The 17,522-nt window shown below is 35.3% G+C and overlaps 1 protein-coding gene across 1 annotated transcript in view; it reads left to right on the top strand.

Moving 5' to 3' along the window:
• PDZD8 (PDZ domain containing 8) overlaps positions 1 to 17,522 on the top strand; it is a 105,716-nt gene that overhangs the window by 60,501 nt on the left and 27,693 nt on the right. Inside the window, exon 3 of the mRNA XM_047762715.1 lies at positions 1,203 to 1,305. Within this exon, the coding sequence (XP_047618671.1) occupies positions 1,203 to 1,305 (103 nt within the window). The remainder of the gene's footprint in view (positions 1 to 1,202; positions 1,306 to 17,522) is intronic.

Here is a 17,522-nt window from a genome sequence, read left to right as displayed (position 1 = left end):
GGTGGCAGCAGAGCTTTGATGAATGAAAATTCTCATTTTTCTACACTCGGTATTTTATAATTATGGATCTTAATGCTCTTAGCAGCACATTATTAATAATTTTAAATTTCCTTTTAAGATTAAAAAATTTTAAATTTAGGAACTTTTTTGCCTTGAGTTTATTCAGGCTTTTTAGTTTATAAAGCTGATTTGTGAGGTATGGGCATGATTTGCTTGAGTTCTCCAGTCTTAAGACATGATTTTCTCTTATTGCTCTAATATCTTTTATCTATCTTTATTTTCTCACTCCTACTCCTAATCTTTGTGTATTGATGAAGTATTAGAGTAGCAGTGGAATGTTGATTAATACTAAAGCTATTCTCAAATTTACTCCTAAAAACATTGGCAGACTTAACATTCTGATTTATAAGAGACAAAAAGGAAGTTGAATATGTGGATAACAGTCTTTTTCTTCAGTAAGAAAAACTGCTTTATATCATCTCAAGATTGGACCCAAGATTTCCTTTTTATATCTGAATATTAAACAGTAAAATTAGGTGATGCAATTATTCCTTGAAAAGATAATAGAAAAATAAACACTTATTGAGCACTGACTGTTTGCTACAACTATGCTCAATGCCTTATATGCATTGTCTTTTATTCTCACAACAGCTCTAAGAGGTGAGTACTGTTCTTGCCTTGAATCTTCCAGAGGAAGAGATGGGTTTAGAGAAGTTAAATAATTTGCCCAAGGTCATATTAATAGATAGAGAATGTGTGTGTGTGTGTGTGTGTGTGTTCATAAGCAACTATATCATACTATTTCATGTGTGCGATTTAATTTTTACAGAGATGGTATCACAATATATATACATATATACATACGCATATCACTCCGCAACTTAATTTTAAAATTTAACAGCCTTATGTAATAATCTGTAGCTTTTGCTACTGTGTATAGATACCTGCTCAATTTATTTACTTCATGAATAGATAGTACTTTCAATTTTTTTGATTTAGCTGCTGAAAAACTGCTTGTCCTGGAATTTCATTCAATTTTAGTTTTACTTCAGCCTTCCACTAGAGGGTGTGCCAAATATTTGATTAAATTTTTTCCTCTGTTAATGGAATAATTTATTACTTTTTGGTATAATGGTCAGAAAGAAAAATTTCAATATATATAATTGGTATAATAGTCTCCTTGTTTTATTTTTGTACTGCAGGTTACTTATTTTTGGATCCTATGATAGAGAGGCAAATATTCATTGCACACTTGAGCTGAGCAGTGGCGTTTGGGAAGAGAAACAAAGGAGTTCTATTAAGACGGTAAAATGGATTTATATAGTTTTACATTTGTATAAAGTTTGTATTCTATAAGTGTTGTTTGATTAATATTTTTGTATTCTAGAGTTGTTTTTGGTCATGTGCAAATAATTATGAACAGCTTTTATTTGCCTTGTTACAGTACATCCATAATGAAATGAATCACGTAAAACTGTAGTATTTGCTTACATAAGAAACCTTGTCTGACTAACTTTCCTTTTATAACTTTAAAATTGTTTCACGGTTATGGAATCAGAAGGAAATGATTCTAAACACCTTAGAAGGCATGAAAATTCAGAGCATTCATTCAGTCATCAGATGTTAGATGAGCACTTACTGTGTACCAGGCACTGTGTTAGATGCCAAGGAAACAGTTCAGGACAAGAAAAGACCCTGATTTTGTGGTGTCCAGACAAGGAAGAGGTTTGGTAATTGTCTGCCTGTAGAAAGGTTTATAGGTGGACAGAGATAAACCTGCAGAGAAATCAGATCAGCTAGGAGACAGTTAGAGGAAGTGTTAGCTACTTTAGGTGGTAGCTGAGGAAATGGAAAGAAGAGAATAGATTTGGGGCATACTTCTGGTGTGGGAAGGACTTAAGAGTTTCTTTTTTGATCTCTCTCAAAAGAGACTGTCGCCTTAATTGCAAGAAAAAATGTAAAGGTGTTAAATACTTTAAGTGCTATAATTAAAAAATAAACAAAAACAGTGCTTTACTCTCAACATGTTTTAACTGGACATGTTTGAATTCTTGGGTTGGGTTCTTTGGAGTCCTAAATAAAAATTGTCACTAGGTTATTAGCCAATTTGTTTCCAAAGTTGAGTTGGTATTTATTGAATACTCAACATAGAGGTTTTAATAGTAATTTTGACCTGCTTCCTGGAATTTGTATAAATCTAGTAGTCTATTAAAGGATTTAGAACATTTATCAAAATGTTATCTACAGAGTTTCTTTATTAATAAGTGTATGAAGTTTCACAATGAAAATAGAATCCCAGAATTTTGCGGCTAAAAGAGGGAAGGAAAAAAATAAAAAAAAACTTTGCCCTGCAGGGATTTACAGCCTTTTTTTTTTTTTTAAAGAAAATTTGTTTCATTTTCTAAGCATATATTGACATATTATGGGTTTGAAATGTAATAAAATTCCAAGAGTGCTTTTTGGAACTCCCAGACATCTCAAGTTACCTTTTAGACTATTTTAAGATAGGATCTATTTTGCACATCAGTAAGTTTTTACAGGAAGAAGTTGTAATTGTGTTCTTTAAAGTTGTATTTAATAAGGTAGATATTTAGCTGTTTCTATCACATTTAACTCTTCGTGGCAATATAGCCAGTCCTCTATTATATGTAGCCAATATTTAGAAAAACAGTCTCTGTCATGTGCTCACTGTACAGGTGAGTAGGTATTTTTAAACTGTTTTGTCTAGCTGATTTATAGTAGTGGTAACATGCTTTTTGGTATTTCTAGGGTAATCTTTATTCTTCATAGCATATTTTAAAATAGTCATAATTCTCAGTTTTCAAACCAGGTACATAAGTATATCACCATGTTCTTGAAGAATATGACTTTTAATAGTTATGTGATATTTTTATGAATGTTCCTTTGGCTTTTAATTTGTTCATGGTTTCTCTTTGTAATAATGGTTGTGAACATCCTTATAGTAAAAATTGTAGTGTGAGATTGTTTCAGAGTAAATAGAGTAATTATGATGAGTGTGAAAAAGTAGGGAGAAGCAGGCTGGAAAGAGAGGATGGGCTGACCCATAGAGTTTGAATGTATAAAAGTAGTAGGGAGCATAGGATTTGGGGCATGGGAATGACTTAGTCAAAATAATGTTTTTTTAGGAACGTCTCCCCTTTTTCTTACAGTTGTTCATGCCCCACCATTCTTTAAGTTATATCTCCCAACAATTTGAAGCAACTTCTCAGAGAAATAAAAGTGTAGGGCACAACTTTACAATTTGTTCTGAAATAAATACATAAAAAGCAGTATTTGGAGTTCCCATTGTAGCTCAGCGGGGTTACAAACCCAACTAATACCCATGAGGATGCAGGTTCAATCCCTGGCCTTGCTTAGTGGGTTAAGGATCTGGCGTTGCCGTGAGCTGTGTTGTAGGTTGCAGATGCAGCTTGGATCCCACCCTCCTGTGGCTGTAGCATAGGCCTACAGCTGCAGCTCTGATTCAACCCTAGGCTGGGAAAAAAACTTCCTAATGCCACAGGTGAGGCCCTTAAAAGAAAGAAAGAAAGCAAAGCAATATTATTTTCTCTGGGTAGGAAATGGTCATAATTTGCCATTGCTATTGGCATTTTCTATTCCGTTATTATACTTGGAAAAATATGAGATTAGACAGTTTTAATATTTTACAGCAAAGCTTAGCAAGACTTTAATCTTGAGTCATAATTTTAGATTTCAGCATCTGTCATAGATAGTTTTGGAGAAAGAATTCTAATTTACTAATTATATTTGGTGTCAAAAATGTCAGCAGCACTTAAAGTGGCTCCAGGCATTAAATTACATATATCTGAATTTAATAACTCTAGGGAGGAGAATTAGAGTGTTTTTCAAGACTACAAGGGGCCAGACCAAAGCATTGCAGAATAGGATTTGATTATTTGAGATATTTTGCAAATTTGGCTAGAAAAAAAGTACATCATTAAAAAATAAGTACGCTAAAAAGTATTTATTGATGAGTTTAGAGGTGATCTCTGTATAAATAAATATTCAGGTTTAAATCATGTTTTTTTTGTTTGCTTTTTTTTAGGGCTGCACCCACAGCATATGGAGGTTCCCAGGCTAGGGGTCAAATCAGAGCTACAGCTGCCAGCCTACGCCATAGCCACAGCCACGCCAGATCCAAGCCACATCTGCAAGCTACACCACAGCTCAAAGCAACACCATATCCTTAACCTACTGAGCAAGGCCAGCGATTGAAGCTGAAACCTAATGGTTCCTAGCCGGATCTATTCCCACTGCACTGCATTGGAACTCCTAAATCAGTGTTTTTTAATTTTGAAATTTATTAAGGGAAATTAGCCACCAAGTTCTTGAATATGCAAAATGAAAGAAACTTAATTTTATATTTTAAATATGTCTTGAGCCTTTAAAACATTTTTTGAAGCATAATGTACCTTTTTGTACAGTTAAATTGGGGAAGACCAATAATAAATGGAAAGTTTTAAATTAGTAGTATTTGCACAGATGTTGGGAGGAGTGGAGATGAAACAGTTGTAATACAATCACTGCAAGTACTAGCAAAATCTAATGAATGGTGGCTTAGCAAGGAAAGGACTTACTAGTCTTGTGTGATAAGCCCTGGGTTAGTATAGCAACCAAACAATAGTGGAGTCAGTCAAGGAGCATGACTTTTACTGGTTTCCTCCTGCCTCATCCATAGCCCTGGGTTTTGTCCTCATGGTTACAAGATGTCTATTGTGACCCTAGGTGTCCACCTTTCAAGAAAAAGGATGAGGTGTAAGGCGTGCCAAAGGGACATGTCAGCCAGGTTTTGGATTGTTTAATGCTTTCCTGGAACCTCCATTTATATCTCACTGGCTAGAACTAAATCACATGGCCTCCCCCAACAGTAAGGAAGTATGGGGAATCATTTTAGTTTTTCAGCCTTAATAGTAGAAGACAAAGGAAAAGAGTTATAAATACCTTTTAGGTGGCCAGTCCACAGTTTTGCCATAAGAAAAAAAAAATCAAATTTATTTAATAACTTTTTATTCATTGGTTTGTTTTTGTTTTTTACAGCCATACTTGTGGCATATGGACATTCCCAGTCTAGGCATCACATCAGTGCTGCAGCTGCCAGCCTATGCCACAGCCACAGCAACACCATATCCGAGCTGCATGTGTGACCTACACCACAGCTTGTGACAACACTGGATCCTTAACCCACTGAACGGGGCCAGGGATCCCATAACCTCACAGAGACTAGTTGGGTTCTTAACCTGCTGAGCCACAATGGGAACTCCTAATGACTTTTTATTTTTAAGGAAATTTTTCTTAAATTGGGATGTTAGGGAATAATAGAAAAGAATAATTTAACAAATACCTTGCATAGAACCTTATCCTGCCTTATTAGAAATCAAGGAAAGTTTGGATTCAAATCACTCAGGTCAGTGTCCTCTTTATCAGCTCATTTGCAGACCAAAAGAGCTAATAGGATAAATGGTAGTGTTTGTTCTTGAAAAATAATAAGAAAGATTCCTCATATGAATTCCATAAGCTGTAATAGCAAATAAATTAGAAATTAGGCTTAAACAAAAAGTAGAGGATCATCTTGTAAGAACCAACAGTCAATACTAAAAATATGTTTACCTACACAAAAAGAGACAAGACAGTTTATGATTTATTTCTGTTTGTTGCATTATGCAGGTTTGTTGATGATAATTTTGCTTCCCTTTGATGATAATTTTGCATTATGCAGGTTTGTTGATGATAATTTTGCTTTCCCTTTGATGATAATTTTGCTTCCCTTTCGCTAAGGAAAAATTTAAGAAGTTTTCAGATTTTAAAAAAGTTTCAGGAGTTCCTGTTGTGGCTCAGCAGAAGCGAATCTGACTGGTATTCATGAGGACGCAGGTTCGATCCCTGGACTCACTCAGGTTAAGGATCTGGCATTGCCATGAACTGTGGTGCAGGTTTCAGATGAGGCTCAGTTCTGGTATTGCTGTGGTTATGGTGTAGGCCCACAGCCACAGCTCCGATTCAACCCCTAGCCTGGGAACCTCCATATGCCTCAGGTACAGCCCTAAAAAGACAAAAAAAAAAAAAAACCCCAAAAGTTTCAGGCCATGACATTTCAGTAGGAAATTGTGAAAACAACTATGTAACTCTAGAATTTATAGAATTTAGCAAATAACATTCACAATAAAGTTAATCTGACATACAATAAACGTTTTGAACACATAGTCATTATTGTTTGCATAATAAAGCAGATAGATCTCATAAATGACACATAGACATACATGGTTTTAAAGAGGGAGAGATCTTGAGTCTTACCCTCCCAGAACTGGAGCTCCCTCATCCTTGACCATCCCCTTGCTTTCTCCTTAGTCCCAGACGTAAAGTAGGGTATCAGCAAATGTTCTTTTCTCTTAATCTCACTCATCTGTCCTGCCTGTGCCGTCCATGTCTTCTCTTCTGTCATTGTCCACACTGTCACTGGAGTCTTCAAATGTTGTTTTATTCTTGGTGCAGCCTGAAATGCCTGAGATCATTTGGGGAGAAGAGAAGAAGGCACCACGAAAATGAGCTGTGCAACCTCTGAATCTGAGAGTTCTGAAGTAGAGGAAAAACATCAGGGGCCAGACCAAATGTTTTAACATACATTTTTTGGATACTGACCCTGTTCCCTCTCCTTCCATCCTACCACATTATGTACTCAGACATTTGATAGCAGTTGTCCTTTGTAATGGTCAAATCTTTCCTTCTCTAATTAGAGATAGAAGGTTAAAAATCTAAATAACTGTGAAGTCAGTACATTAGCATAAATAAGTTACTATCAAAGAGGAAGAAAGAATATTGAATTTCTTCCTTCGAAGGAGAAGAATTAGAAAGGAATCTTCCCTGAATGTAGTAGATGGACAAGAGAAAGGTACTGGAACAGTCATGCGTTTGGTATAAAAAGAACTGGAAGCACTTTATGTCTTATGTAGCCTAATATGCAGGAACTAGAGGGAACTGTGGTTAAAGACAGTAGGAGATGTCATGATATTTCAGATCTGCCTGAAAAATTAAGAAGTAATAAATTCCTAAAGAGCATTTGACTAAAAGTTGGGGAGAATCCATAAATAGTAATTTGGAACTCTTAGTCGGGATGAATGTACTCCTTTTAGAGGGTTATATGGTGTCAACTGGCAACTCAGAATTGGCAACTGCTAGGAGAAGAGCTTTAGGTAGGGTCAGCCGCCTCCAAAATTATGAAGTCAGAAGAATTCATCTATATTCTGGACATTCTTTTGATTTGACTAGATTGGTACTTTTCCTTCTCTCCACTGTTTCTTCCCTATCAAATCCTCATTTTTTTGAAAGATGATTCTGAGAGGTAAGTAATTTGTATCAGTTACCCTTCAATTTTCTTTTAAACACACCCTTAGAGTTAGACAATTTGAAGAGATGATGCCTGCTTTCTGAGAACTATCAGTGTAGGAAAAGAGACATGTGAACCAAGTATGTCACATATGTAATACTTTAGAATCTATGAAATACTTTTATCATATACAAGTCAAAGTCTTCTGCCGATGGGATCTGTACTTGTTCCAATAAATCCCACTACCTCTAATAAAAATTAGACTGTGTATGGTATTCTGATAATTAGGAGACAATTTGGGAGTGGTGTTACTGGAATCATTTTAGAGTAGAGGCAGGAAGAGCTCTGAAACTATGGGGAGATGGGATTTGAGTGGAAGTGGCTTCATAATAAAAGCAGCCATGTTTGGTTGCCTAAGAAGATTGAGCCTGAATCAGAGGCAGTATGCCTTACCAGAGGAGAATTCGGTGGTTCTCCCTTTACTTCCAGAGTAAAAGGGCTTCTGAATACAGGAAACATTTGGATTAGTCAGTTGGGAGAAAATACAATATATAGGAAAAATCTTTCCTGTCTAATGTGAAGATGCTAAACATATAGAAGAAATGGAAACAAAATGCATTTTCAACTTTTGGATAGTATGAAGAGCCATACCAAAGGTTCTCAGATCATCTAATTACTGGGAGAATATTTTGTCACAGATAGATCTGCCTTAAGGATATGAGACACAGGGTAAAAATGACCAGGTGTAATATCCTGAATGATTGAGTCCAGGACTTGGATCTGTTTTCACAAATGATCTAAAATAGCACTGTGAAGTAGAAATAAAATGCATTCCACTTAGGTAATTTTAAGTTTTCTTATAGCCACATTTTTAAAATAGAAATTATCAAGTAACAATTTTACTAATCTTCTATTTGACCCATACACGTAAAACATTGTCATTCCCCCATGTAATCAACATAAAAATTAAGGTGATTTTTTTAATACACTCTTTGAAATTGGGTGCATGTTTTACAGTTACAGCACATCACAGTTCATCTTAGTTTCAAGTGCTCAGCCACATGTGGCTTAGTGGTGACCATATCAGACAGCACAGATGTAGGGGAAGCAGTGTACAATATAATATTCAGATTACCATGTCATTAAACTTTTCTGTTTTTAAAATTCCTGTTTCAAATACTTATGGGTTGTCTGTATTCTTATCAGTCCCTTACTAATTCACGAACCAGCTGTATACCAAAGAGTGTGAAACTCTTTGGTGCTATCTCTCACAGTTGGGAGTTTTCATTTGTATTTTTATGATAACTTGTTTGGTGTTATCTCTACCAGTATCTTCCTTTGCAGTAGATGCCATGATTATTTTGCTTTCAGCACTTGGCAGTTAGTGGGTTGAATACTCTCCAGTTCCTGGGAAGACTGAGGCTATCTATTTAGCTATGAGCCTCCATTTACCTTTCACTCTCTTCCGTAATTTCACCATGACTTAGTCACGTTTCTTCTCTTTTCTCCCTTCAAGGCTATCTCTGATATGTGCTTTAAGCAAATAAAAATATTTAGGTTGAGGAGTTCCAATGGGAGCTCAGTGGGTTAAGAACCAAACTAGTATCCATGAGGATGTGGGATCAATCCCTGGCCTTGCTCAGTGGGTTAAGGATCCAGTGTTGCCACAAGCTGTGGCATAAGACACTGATGCAGCTCGGATCTGGTATTGTTGTGGCTGTGGAGTACACTGACAGCTGCAGCTCCGATTCCACCCCTAGCCCAGTAACTTCCATATGCTGCAAGTGCAGCCCTGAAAAGAAAAAAAAAATTTAGCTTGAAACAGTCCACAAAATGAAATTTACTGCTCAGTATTCCTTCTGTGAAAAGCCTGTGTTTTAGAGTGAGGTGTTTACAGACATGGTGCATAATGCTATAATGGCAGTATAAAAAATAACAGAACTTCTTACCCAGTACATATAGTTCAACATAGCCTAAATAAAATGACCGTGGGATCTAAAATTTTACTCGCCTTCCCTTTTAATTTTGGAGAGTTTTAGAAGTTCTTGCTGAATAATATCTATCCATGAATTGTTGAATATACATACAAAGAGTCTAAAAGAGCTTCCTAAAGAAATGTGATTTCAAGTAAGAATTGAAAGAGTTTGGGTATAGTGATGGGGTACAGCAATGAGGTACTATCACTGATCAAAGGTCACTCTAGAGATGGATTTTTTTTTTTTTTGATATTCAAGTAAGAATATCAGAGACAGACAAGTTTATAAATGCATTAGGCTAGATGCTTCAGAGTTGGCATTTTGGTGTGTTTGTTTAAGGCCAGATGCCTTGCAGATAATATTTTGGTGTGCCTATTTAACCATTTGCCATTTACAGTCTTAATCTTGTCAAAAGGAAGAGAAAGATTAAAGCAAATAAAGCTTTTTTGAAAATGTCAGTTTTTATGAAAACTCTGGTTTAGTTTCATTTGACAATATTTGAGAATGCAGTAGGGACTTAATGAAATTTTAACCATATATAACATTTTATAGTTCAGCTTCTTAAATAAACTAAGTGCCTTTGAGCCTTAGTAGTAAATCCTATGAAGCATTTCCATTCTTAAAGTTCATCTTGGTTAGAAGTGAGGGATGCAGGTTTCTGTCTCATATTTTCTAAATGTGTTTAATATGATTGTGAAATTCTGTGAAAAGAGTAGGAACTTAGGTTAAAATATGGGAATATCATCTCTCCAAATCAAATCAGTTAATGTAAGACACTGTGAGTGTGAGAAAGAGGGAACTGAGTATGAGGTACAAAGCAATAAGAATGAGGTCCTTTCCTTCAAGGAAGATAAAGCAGTGAGGAAATAAGCTCAGCAGTATCACATCATAGTAATATTGATGAGCATTATCATATAAATACGCCGAGAGTTTCCAATTAAAGTACTATGAGCTTCTGTGGAGAGGGAGGTGACATTCTTTTGGGGAAGAATATTTTGAGGTAACATTTGCACCAAGCCTCACAGTATATGTAGGGTTTTGAAATGGTAGGGAAGGCATTTCAGGGTGGAAAACATGGGATAAACCCAAATAAAGAGAATATATGAGTATGTTTAGGATACATTGAATTGTCCAGGTTGACTAAAGAATATGGTGATGTAAGGATAAGTGAGATTCTGTATATTAAAATGTCTTGTTGGACTTCCCATCATGGCGTAGTGAAAACGAATCCAACTAGTGTCCATGAGGAGGCGGGTTCAATCCTTGGCCTCGCTCAGTGGGTTAAGGATCTGGTGTTGCCGTGAGCTGTGTTGCTGTGGCTGTGGCATATGCTGGCAGCTACAGCTCCAATTCAACCCCTAGCCTGGAAACTTCCATACGCCGTGTGTGTGGCCTTAAAAAGCAAAACAAACAAAAACAGAAACAAAAAAAAACAATAAAATGTCTAGCACAGTATCTGGCTTGTAGGAGGTGGTAAGACGTTTACTAAATCTGGCAGCAAATGAGTAAGGTCAAGCAAGGATGATTTGACAAGGAAAGACTTGAAACAGAAGAGGTGAGAGGTAATGAAAGGCTGAACCAGAACATGGAAAATGGAATCATTGTGGCTCTAATATTACTGGCAATGAAGGGGCTTTGTGAGAATGAGAGAGGAAGCCAGAAAGACAGGAGCCTTGAGGAAGGAGATCTCATTCTGAATATGCTGAAGTTTAGGCACAGTGATGGGGTACAGCAGTGAGGTACCATCACTGATCAAAGGTCAGTCTAGAGATGGATTTTTTTTTTTTTTTTTTGATGTGCTGCTGTGATTATTTTGCTTGATTTTAGTATTTTTCAGTGCTGTTGTTTGAAATTTTAATATCTGGTAAGTTGAACAGTTTATTTGGAGTATATAAATTACTCCAAATAGTTTTTAGATTTCTTCTTTCAAGTAGGATAAAGAGAAGCAAAATGATTCACAAAAGAGTAGCAAGAATTTAAGTATTTTTTTTAAAAAAAAGCTTTTGAGAACAAGTTAAGGAAGTAATGAAACTTAACCATTGTTTTGGGATTTTGTTTCTTAGACCTCCAGTTTACTGCAGTCTGAGTAAAACTGATTCATTCAGTCCATGTTTTAAAGACAAGAGTTTCAAATAGTGAAACATTTAAGACTATCAGCAAGTTTACTAAAGGCTATTATAAAAAGGATAGAGATCAACTGGGGCTTTTTTTTTTTTTTGTCTCAACTGAGGGTAGAGCATTGACAGACATTTACATTTCAGGGACGTTTAAGATAATTAAGAACTTAGAAATAATAAGTGTTAATGCATAGCATAGGAAACAAAGTCTAGATGTCTTTAGTTAATATAATTTTAGAACATTTACGAAGTAGTAGAGATCTCTAGCACTCATTTTTGCATTTAACTATAATTTTGAAATGTTATCATTTATTACTTGAAGGTACTTTAAGATGAATAGGCTAAAAGTAAAACCAGGTTGAAATTTGTGTTGTCATCTTCAAACAGCCAAGTGTAAGAAGAAAAAAAACAACAGCCAAGTGGAAAGGGGCAACAGCAATACTTAATTCATATGTCCTATTAAATCAGTATCTCCATAAGGTGGTGTGTATTTCTGCACAGAAATATGGAACATGAATAGAGTTTAAAATGGGTTTGGGAACAGCTGCGTTTCCTATTTGTAAGCATATTGATTTACATTGATAATAGGCTGTACTAGACAAATACATGGTTCTATTTGAAAGATGTTTATATATAAACAGTATGCTCTATAGTGAAAGGGATAAAAATGTTTAATTAATCACTGTAAATAAAGACTACTTCTGGGTAATTCATTTTATTTAGAGGTTATCAAGTGATTCTTAGTGTATAGACAGATGGCTTGTTTTCTAAATGAATGATGTGTGAATTTTCTTTCTTGAATTGATGAACACTGAGAATGGTATCAGAAGTCTAAGTAAGAAACCATTAAGCATAAATAGGTATCGTGAAGTAGAGTTTGAATTTTTGTGATGGTAAACTCATTTCTGAAATTTGAGGCAACTTGCATATTTTAACAATAAAATCGGTAATTTCTATAAAAGTGATATATATATGTTTGGAAATGGGTATGAGCTTTATTTTATTTTTTTGCCCATATAATTCAGAAAGCTATATTTATGGTTCTTTAAATGAAAATAAAATGAGATTGTGTAATTTATAACCTACTTTTTTTTTTTCCAACTAAGCAGTGTACTAAGGGCATATTTTTGTCTCTGTACATATTATTGTTTCTTGTCTGCATGATATTCCACTTTGTACCATAATTTATTTCACCAGTCTGATTGACGAACATTTAGACCTTTTCCAGTTTTTTGATGTTTAAAGAAATCTATAATGGCAGTATGTGTATATTCACACCCATTTATTAAATCATGGTTTGGCACACTTTTTCTATAAAAGGCCAGTTAGGAAATATTTTAGACTTTGTGATTCATACAGTAACTGTAGCAACTACTCATCTCTGCTGTTTTAACTCTAAAGCAGCCAGAGACGATACATAAATGAATCTGGTTGTTTTCCAGTAAAACTTTTTTTAAAACAGCCCAGAGGCTATAGTTTGCTGACCCCTGATCTAAATGATTCCTTGGTCAAAGATTATGCAGAAATAAAAGGTTATTGGTAGGTATTTCAGAGTTATATCTCAGCTAGAATTAAGCCTGTAGATTAGATAATAGTATTTTATCAATATTAATTTTCTGATTTTGATAATTGTACTGTGGTTGTATAAGAAAATGTCCTTGTTAGGAAATAAAGACTTAAGTATTTAGGGATGAGGAGAAGTCTGCAATTTATTTTCAAATGGTTCAGGAAGAAATATGCAGAGAGAGAGAAACATGTGGGACAATGTTATTAACAAGTGATAAATCTGGATTTAAGATAAACAGAGAAACCCTTTGTACTATTTTTGCAACATTTCTGTAAGTTTGAGATTATTTCAAGATAAAGAATAATTTAAAAAAGTAAACAATCTGGCCTTAAGGCTTTCACACTTCCTTAGTGAGATGTAAATCACCCTGCAGAAGAACAGTGATAATACAGAAAGCTGAGGGTCCACTTGGCACTCCAAACTGATCTGTTTCTATTTGGCAAAGGAATTAAAAAGGGCAAGAGTGTTCCACTCCATTGTTTCCATAACAACTCAGATGGCATAGATTTCAAAGCTTTTTATTTCACTGGAATGGTTGTATAAAATTTAAATTAGTTTCAAATCAAAATATTAAAGGAGGCTTCAATCGCACAGAGAGACAAGAAGAAACCTAAGAGTATTGCATGGTAATCATTTGGACGTGATTACTTTCCTAAGGGTCTTTGAACCTGGGCAGAGTATCGCTTTTATTCTTTAGATCTCTTAGGTCAATTGTATTTGTATAATGGACTTTACTTTCTCAGCATATTTCTACGTCTTTGTTGTCTCTTAGATGAGGCAATGAAAGAATACGTTCCTAATTTACCATCCAGTTGCTTTTAGAAACCAGGTTATCAGATGGCCAAGCTGGCATTCTGTTTTGAAAATTGAGGAAGGGCTCACTTGTATTTCCCCCCAGAAAGAAATCTTATCTTCCTAATCTACCTGAAGAGAGATAATGGGAATGCCTGAATTGTGCTAGACGTCTCTTCCTGTTGTTCATTTAGTCTTGACAACAATCTAGTGTGATAGATTTTAGTATCCCCTTTTTACAAATAAGACTCATAGAGGATAACCCACTTGCCTGGGACTACAAAACTAGTAAATATTAGAGCTAGAATTCAAACCCAACACTGAATACAAGCCATCCTAGACACTGCAGTTTTTCTTCAAAAAAAAAAAGAAAAAGAAAAAAAAGAATTTTGACTCTGCCTTAGTACTAATGCACTAATTTCAGCGTATTTGCTTTGCTTTAACTGTTCATTAAAAGGCAGTCGTTAAAAATTTAGTCATTCTGCTGTCAAAGAAAATGTTTACATGTAAAACCCATTAAAGAGAATTTAGGATTTATTCCCTGTAGTGTTCACTTTTGCCTCTTTAAAAACCAACCTTCCTTTTTTTTTTTTTTTTTTTAATAATTTTTGTCATCATTTGGGACAGGGAGCATGAAAATTTACATCTGCAATAGCACTTCTCTTTATTTGACAGTCTTTTTTATCTGGCTTAGGAGTTTAAGAGTGATTTTGATTTAAACCTTTATGAATTGGTTAAACTTTAACAAGTCTTTGAGAAGTTCTGTGAGAGTTGATAGTAATTTGTATGCCAGGAGATTCAAAACAAAACAAAAATAAGACATTTACCATATATCTGTTTCAAAAGTTATACTTTCTGTGAAAAAGACAGTTATAATCATGTGTATCTAAATTGTAAATCCTCTCTGCTAAGAGGCAGTTTCAAAGAAGATAGCTAATGGACACAATAGCTCTTTTTTCTGTTAGGGTGATAAACCTGAATGGAAGGCAACTGAGTATTTCGTTGACTCCTTGGAAGCAACATAGTTACTCAGTAGTTGAGTGTCCTATGAAATGCTTCAGTTTGAATCTTCTGTGCTGTTTAAAACTGTCTGAGCATAAAAGTAGATTAGATTTATACAGAATGATGCTGCAGAGATTCAACATTTTCTTTCATATGTGTTTCCTTTTTCATTCTATATCTTAGAAATTGTTTTTATAACTTCTCAGAATTAAAATTTATTGAAATATGTTTTAAAAACAGAAATTGAATAATAGTACTTTAGTTCTGGCTCACTCCAGAATTGAACCAAATGTTACTTATATTACTTTATACTCTAGGATGTTTGTATATGGAGAGAAAGAAGGAAAAGAGAGAATGAATATGAACAAGAACATCTACTTTTCCCTTGTGAGTGTTTAGCATGGCAATAATGGAATTAATGGAATCATCAATTATGGTTATGGTTATGGTTTTGAAAGGTGATGGATGTGAGTTCCCTTGTGGCACAGCGGGTTAAAGACCTGGCATTGTTACTGCTGTGGCTCTGGTTGTTGGTGGGCTCAGGTTCAGTCCCTGGCCTGGGAACTTCCACATGCCACAGGCATGGCCAAAAAAAAAAAACAATGACGGATGGTAAACTATGAAATCTGGCCCTAGATCTTCAACAGCTTCATTGCTGCTTCTCATTGAGATGGACAGTAAGCTGTTGGTCCTTAGCCTGGCAGTAATCTGTGCCCTGTAACCATAAACAAATTGGTCTCACATCTCATATTCAATCAAATGACCAGAAAGTTACACCTCTAACATATTCTGTGCTGAGTATATTGTACATGGAAGTTCCTCTTGCAAACAGCTCAATAACTTATTTAATATAAAAGTTGTTCTACTATAAAACATTATCAAGGAAATTAAAGAAGATGTAAAGAAATGGAAAGATATTCCATGCTTCTGGGTTGGAAAAATTAATATTGTAAAAATGGCCATACTACCCAAAGCAATCAGCAGATTCAGTGCAATCCCTATCAAATTACCCATGACATTTTTCACAGAACTAGAACAGTCCAAAATTTATATGGAACCACAGAAGACCCAGAATTGCCAAAGCAATTCTGAAGAACAAAAACCAAGCAGGAGGCATAACTCTCCCAGACTTCAGGCAATATTACAAAGCCACAGTCATCAAGACAGTGTGGCACTGGTACCAAAACAGACATGCAGACCAATGGAATAGAATAGAGAACCCAGGAATAAACCCAGACACCTAGGTCAATTAATCTTTGACAAAGTAAGCAAGAATATAAAATGGGAAAAAGACAGTCTTTTTGCTGGAAAACCTGGACAGCTACATGCAAATCAATGAAACTGAAACACACCCTCACACCATGCATGAAAATAAACTCAAAATGGCTGAAAGACTTAAATATACGACAAAACACCATCAAACTCCTGGAAGAGAACATAAGAAAAACATTCTGTGACATCAACCTTACAAATGTTTTCTCAGGTCAGTCTCCCAAAGCGACAGAAATAAAAGTAAAAATAAACCAATGAGACCTAATCAAACTGACAAGCTTTTGTACAGCAAAGGAAACCAAAAAGAAAACAAAAAGACAACTTGCAGAATGGGAGAAAATAGTTTCAAATGATGCACCTGACAAGGGCCTAATCTCTAAAGTAAACAAACAACTTATACAACTCAACAGCAAAAAAGTCAACAACCCAATTGAAAATGGACAAAAGACCTGAGTAGACATTTCTCCGAGAAAGATGTACATATGGCCAACAACCACTTGCAACGATGCTCAACATCTCTGATTATTAGAGAAAACTACCATGAGATACCATCTCACATCAGTCAGAATGGCCATCATTAATAAGTCCACAAATAACAAATGCTGGAGGGGGTGTGGAGAAAAGGGAGCCCTCCTGCACTGTTGGTGGGAATGGAAGCTGGTACAGCCACTGTGGAGAACAGTGGAGGTACCTTAGAAAACTATACATAGAACTACAATATGACCCAGCAATCCCACTCTTTGGCATATATCCAGACAAAACTCCCCTTAAAAAAGACACATATACCCTCATGTTCATTGCAACATTATTCACAATAGCCAAGACATGGAATCAACCCAAATGTCCACTGACAGATGATTGGATTGGGAAGATGTGGTATATATACACAATGGAATACTACTCAGCCATAAAAAAGAACGACATAATGCCATTTGCAGCAACATGGATGGAACTAGAGACTCTCATCCTGAGTGAAGTAAGTCAGAAAGAGAAAGACAGATACCATATGATATCACTTATATCTGGAATCTAATATATGGCACAGAGGAACTTTCTACAGAAAAGAAACTCATGGACTTGGAGAATAGATTTGTGGTTGCCAAGAGGGAAGGGGAGGGACTGGGAGGGACTGGGAGCTTGGGGTAAATAGATGCAGAATGTTGCCTTCGGGATGGATTAGCAATGGGATCCTGTTGTGTAGCACTGGGAACTCGGTCTACTCACTTATGATGGAACATGTAACATGAGAAAAAAGAATGTATACATGTAAGTGTAACTGAGTCACTGTGCTGTACAATAGAAAAAATATATACATAAAGATAAAAAAAGAAAAAGAAAAGCCAAAAACTGTTACAACTAATAAAGTTTCATAATACAAAATCAACATACAAAAGAAAAGTTGTTCTAGTTTTAGAAGTCAGCTTCTCAATTATAATTCCATTTTGGGGATAAAT

This window comes from Phacochoerus africanus, chromosome 15 (genome assembly GCF_016906955.1).
Source record: "Phacochoerus africanus isolate WHEZ1 chromosome 15, ROS_Pafr_v1, whole genome shotgun sequence".
NCBI lineage: Eukaryota > Metazoa > Chordata > Mammalia > Artiodactyla > Suidae > Phacochoerus > Phacochoerus africanus.
The sequence above is the reverse complement of the archived record's forward strand: the minus strand, read 5'-3'. Positions and strand labels throughout refer to the sequence as shown.